At 32.4% G+C, this 5,581-nt stretch overlaps 1 protein-coding gene across 1 annotated transcript; it reads right to left on the reverse strand.

Annotated features, from left to right (window-relative positions):
* Positions 1–3,960: 3,960 nt before the first annotated feature.
* On the reverse strand, positions 3,961–5,276 carry SRS3 (SHI-related sequence3). Its single transcript, XM_059592455.2, has 2 exons — positions 4,757–5,276; positions 3,961–4,528 (listed from the first exon to the last, which is right to left on the reverse strand). The coding sequence occupies exons 1-2, from the start codon at positions 5,010–5,012 to the stop codon at positions 4,170–4,172; spliced, it is 615 nt and encodes a 204-aa protein (XP_059448438.2). The 5' UTR covers positions 5,013–5,276; the 3' UTR covers positions 3,961–4,169.
* Between the last annotated feature and the right edge of the window lie 305 nt (positions 5,277–5,581).

Genomic DNA, 5,581 nt, shown 5'->3' on the forward strand with positions numbered 1-5,581 from the left:
TTGGCTCAATAAAGTAACTCAGAATTATTCGGGCAACTATGATCTAAAGTCGCCCATTATTCATGATTCATGATTAATTTGTATGAAAAAATAGATTTCTGCCGACTCCACTTACGGCTAATTTGTATGAAAAAAAATAGATTTCTGCCGACTCCACGTGTTAATCACAAATTATTTCAAAAAACTTAAATTGATAAAAAAAAATTATTTATTTAATATTTATAACACTCTATAAATAGAGGCTTTTGTATTCATTATCAATATAACAGAATATCAATACAATGTAGTCTATTGTGTGCTTCCGTTCTTCTACATCTCTCCATTATTCTAACAATTTCTTAATAAATAAAGCTAAACACGTAAAATATTTAATTAAAATAAAGTATAATTAACAAAAACAAAATTCCAACTCAAAATAAATCATGATGCAAGAAGTGCCTTTTGTGCAACTCAACCAAATGAGGAAACACATGGCGACGTATATATGGACTTTTATGATATTCTTATATTCCTTTTAAACAGATTCCCCCGCATAAAGCATGCCTTTGGCACATTACTATCATATTCTCTCCATAGAATGAGAACCATATATATATATATATAAAAAACCAATTGGCCTTGTGCATTAATTAATTAAAAAAACATTATATACGACTTTAACATGAAGGCCATTCAAACGTGAGTTGATGATAGTCTGTAGCCAAACTTTTGGTTACCTGTAAAATCCTGCAATCTTCAAATGAGTAAGAAAATGGATATATATATATATATAGAGAGAGAGAGAGAGAGATTTAACGATAGATTTTCAATTGAAACTGAATCTGTTGGGATTGAAACACGTCTCTTCGATGACATTTACAATTTTGTCTTTTTCATTCTCAGCAAGGGTTTGAAATTTACATAAGAGTGATAGCCATATTAGTCACGAAACCAATGGATCATAATCCTTCACTTAATTAATTCGAACATGCAGAAAACTCAGTGAAACATGCAATGGTCAAACTTTTGTGAATTTTGCCAAAAAGCTAGCTTTTATTGCATCCTATCTACTAAAAAATTACCATTGAACATTAATGTTACTCTTCATACTCATTTATCACACTGATCACTTCACACAGGCTGATGAATTGACGTCTTTTAAGTAACTTTTCATGTTAGCCTTAAAAAATAAAGAGCCACTTAAAACATGCAATGTTAGTTAACATGAAATGAATGTGATAAATGGGTGTGAAACTTAGATTGTAAATGACAGATTCATCTCAAAATAACTAAGTGCAAAAATGTACACTTATGGAATAAAAAAGAAACTAGTCATAACTTTATGTAAGCAATCACAACCTTATATTTTATTATTTTCAATTTTCAATTTTACACTGAATCAGGATTAATTCTCTAGTTTTAGATCTTACTATAATTAATTATATGGTTGAGCATTCTTAATATCTTAATTACCATTATTCCTAGTTAAATAGTTCAGTTTTGACACCTCATCATTTACCAACTTCACTTTTCATTAATTCATTGATGACACAAAATAAATCATTTAAATAAATATACAGTAAAAAAATTTAAGATCCCTACCATAAAATACCCTAAGAAATCTAGAGAATGTTGAACCTGCATTCATTATCTAACCCAAAAAAATTACAAACAACAAATGAAATCATGTTTATGTTTATTTTTAAGGGAAAAACCATATTTAAGTTACCCCTAAGTTTTCATTTGATTAATTTGGAATTTATCCTTAGGACATGCATTTCTAATTCAAAAAATAAAGCCCTTATTTAAGTTTTAAGTACTATGCCCTTCATTAAGGTTTTAAAGGTCAAACCATGCATAATTGGTTGAAATGCCAAGGCATCTTCTTTGGACCACATTAAGTTTTCAATATTGGTGCTCAATGTCCAACAAAGAAATGAATATTCTTTGTTTCATCTTATTTCTGGCCAAAATTATTTCTATGTTTATCTTTTAACGAAATAGCTGGGCAATAAGTTTAAAGCATAAACAAGCCGGGGCCTGGACACAAGTTAATGTACCTGACAGCTGAAAAACAACAACTATCAAACATATATATGCATGTTTTGAACAATTGCAACCAAACATCCATAGAGAAGGCATTACATTTTACTTTTTCCTTATTAAGATTGAAATCGAATCTTAAACTAAAAGCATTGATCTTTCTTTTTTATTAAATTATCACTAATCTCAAAAGTTTAAATCGGTAGAAAATATTTCTTAGACTTAAATCATTTAAATTAAACAGTACAAGTACTCCTCCTCACATGTAGCTCAAAGTTCCCATTCAATGAGTAAGACTTAACTACTTATCCCAAACTTATACGGATAAAAAAAGATAGACCATATCATTTAAATTTAATACTGTTAACATTTTCTTCCTTGCCATTTACTGATATATTCATAATGAAGCACCATCTTTCACCTCCTTTGGGTCAGTGTACAATGTATGCAGCATTTCAATGCATGCTATATATGCTTTCTGGGCAAGGTTTGTTAATACATTTTAACCTAAAAACATCACTACCCACATGTTCTAAAGAGATATGGATTGCCCCCACCTTACATTTCCTTTTCTCCATCGATCCAGTGTGGCTATATGTATATATATATATAGCCATTATTTATCACACTCAATTCATATTGGCTAACATGACATGTTTGCAAGTAGCTTCTCATGTCAGTCACTTAAAACAAGTAACGTCAGCCAATATAAAATGAGTGTGAAGAATAGCATTACTCATATATTATTCCTATGGAAATCTTTTCTCCAACTCTCAGAATAAAAGATTTTCTAAGACTATATATATAGTAAGCCACTTGGAAGCTAACTCTAGTGAGATTCCATTGTACATGGATTAATTCTTAAGGGGTTCGATTCTAGATGCATTTATGCTGAACAAAAACCACTATACAATGACTTTGTACCTAATTCATCTTTCAAGTACGAAGGATTTATTCCAGATCGAGATAGTGTCATTGTGGGTATCAATCTTTTCCTAGGCTTAGTGTCAATGTCTCTTTAGCATAAAAGATTAATTAAGCAAGGGGTTCATATATATACTTTCTTATAAAAAGTCATATAAATCCATAGGATGCGCACCTAGTCCTGTTTTTGTCTACTTCTTAAAATATTCATCTTGAGGGCTTAGGCTGTCCTTTCTATATAATTATATAAACAGAGTTATTCCCCTCAACTTCTTAACCTGAATAAAATAATAAGTATTATATTCAATCAATTGTATTTAAATTATTAGAAAATGCATGTAACAGGTACGAGATTTTTTTAAAAAACCAAGTTGTACTTATTCATCATCAAATGAAAAGGACAAAATTTTCCGTTCAAATTGATTTGAAAAAAATTTCTTCAATCCAATCTATAAAATTATCATGCTTCAGGGCATATGAGAAGCTAGTGTTTTTTTAATAGCATGCATTAAAAAAATTGGAGAAAATTTTATAACAAGAAAAAAAAAATATGTATTTTTCCCCTGAGTTAGTTAAGGAACACATGACAATTTTATAGGCGTGAAGGATAACTCTATCCCAATGAAAAACAAACTCATTTTCAGCATTTCTATGTATTTGACTGTTGACAGCTGAAATAAACAAATTAAAGAAGCTGGTATTCAGCATCTACTCACTTCCATGCATTATGTTCATGTGTGTTCTAAGGAAAATTTTAGTTTTTGGTGCCTATATATGGATGGGTGGAACAAGTACCATAAATAAAGAAACAATCTTCAAATCAATGTAGTTCATCTGAATACTGCTTCAAGCCCTCAAAGAAACTGAAAAACGGAAAGGGGTTGCTTCTAAGTTTCATAAACAACAAGAAGCTAAGCAAAAAAATATACCTAGAAATAAACCAGAAGACAAATTGCATAACCCATCTGTTATCAAAAGAGAAGAAATTAAATTCAGTTGAATAAAACAGGAGGATCAAGATTAAGCTCCCTTGCTTTCCTTTCTATTTATTTCTATATATAGAACAAGAGATCGAGGAGGGAATTAATTAAGGGGATCATGAATGACTATATTTCATCCCCCTCCTCCACTTAATTTGTTTCTCAAAATCATGATAATTATTGGGTAGCTAGCTAGAAAAGGAAGAGCTATCTACAGTATTTCCTTACAGTTTTCTCTTTGATCTAAGATTTTGGGCGTGGAAGAAATTGCGTACCGGGCATGAAAGCATTAAAGTGAAAGAGAGGAGATGGAGAAGGAAGAATCAATGGTTGTGCGTTAGCTGAAGTTGAAGCTGAAGGGGCTAGGGCAGCAGCATTGCCAAGATTTGGCTGCTCAAGTGCAAGAGAAGAGCCTTCACCTGGATTGTCACGACTCTCAGGGCCTTGATCGTACAGAATTCCTCTAAATAAATGCCCTCCAATCTTCACACTTGTCTGATATGCATATTCATCAACTTCATCCCCCATTGAACTCACTCTAATGCAGCAGAATGCCGCCATGGTGTGCACTTCAGCTGGAAGATTTCCCTGATCTTTTGACCCTGCACATATATATATATATATATATATATATATTTATATATATATATATATAAAACCCCAACAAAATGAATATTGTAAAAGAAGAAGAAAAAAAAAAGGTGGTATAGATCATGTGTTTGTTAGAATTAGATTCTAACATTAGAGTGAGTAGATAAAGGAAAGTTTAGGGTTCCCATAAAATCACATTAAGCAGAAGCGAATGATTTGGTGTGTGGGAAAAAGTAAACCTGAAGAGGGGATTTGCCTGAGCCTTTTTTTAGGGTTATGATGTCCTTGAAGGTGCTGTGGAAGAACAGATGCAAGCTGTTGCTGATGTTGCTGATGTAGCTGCCTCTGGCGCCTCCTATACAAAGGAACCCATGTGCTCTTCACGTGCGTTTCACACTGAAACCCTTTATTCTTGCAGCAAGTCCTGCACCTCATGTACACACAATCCTTCTTCGCTTGGTTCCCACAATCTTGGCACCTCATCATCATCATCATCCTCTTCCTTGCTGTCTTAGTATTGAGTTTTGAAAGATTTGAGAGCCATTTCACATCTCCTCAACCTCAAGAGAGCTAAAACTAGATTGCACAACTGCAACGCCGCCATACCAATTATGGGATTATTTAAAATATATCCCACATATCCTCACAACAGTCCTGCTCTTCCCCAGCACAAAAAACCATAGAATATTATAAAATAAATAAAAGAAGGAGAAGAAGGAGAGAAGAAGAAGAAGAAGAAGAAAGAGAAAGTAACAAAGAGATAAAAATAAAAATATAAAAATTGTTTCAAGGACATAATGATGATTATACTAGTCCAATGGATTGTGGGGTGTGTCATGTGTGTGTGTGTTGTACCCATATGTATCCCACAACTTCTGTTTGGAGTATAGTGGATATCTTGGGGAGGAGTAAAAGTTACTGCAGCTAAAGCTACAGTGTATTTTCTACAAATTAAAACATAGTACAATATTTTTCTTTTCTAGATAAACCAGCTATGTGAATGTGACTGGGACTGGGAGTCTACAACTGACAGCTTTAACATATATTCGTCCTTTGCTTGCACC

Source organism: Corylus avellana, chromosome 2 (assembly GCF_965113065.1).
Source record: "Corylus avellana chromosome 2, dhCorAvel1.hap1.2, whole genome shotgun sequence".
Taxonomy (NCBI): domain Eukaryota; kingdom Viridiplantae; phylum Streptophyta; class Magnoliopsida; order Fagales; family Betulaceae; genus Corylus; species Corylus avellana.

Coding starts and splice junctions, on each gene's coding strand:
- SRS3 (XM_059592455.2), bottom strand. CDS start 5,012: ATGATGATGATGATGAGGTGCCAAGATTGTGGGAACCAAGCGAAGAAG. Junction 4,529..4,756: donor CAGGCAAATCCCCTCTTCAG/GTTTACTTTTTC, acceptor ATATATGTGCAG/GGTCAAAAGATCAGGGAAAT.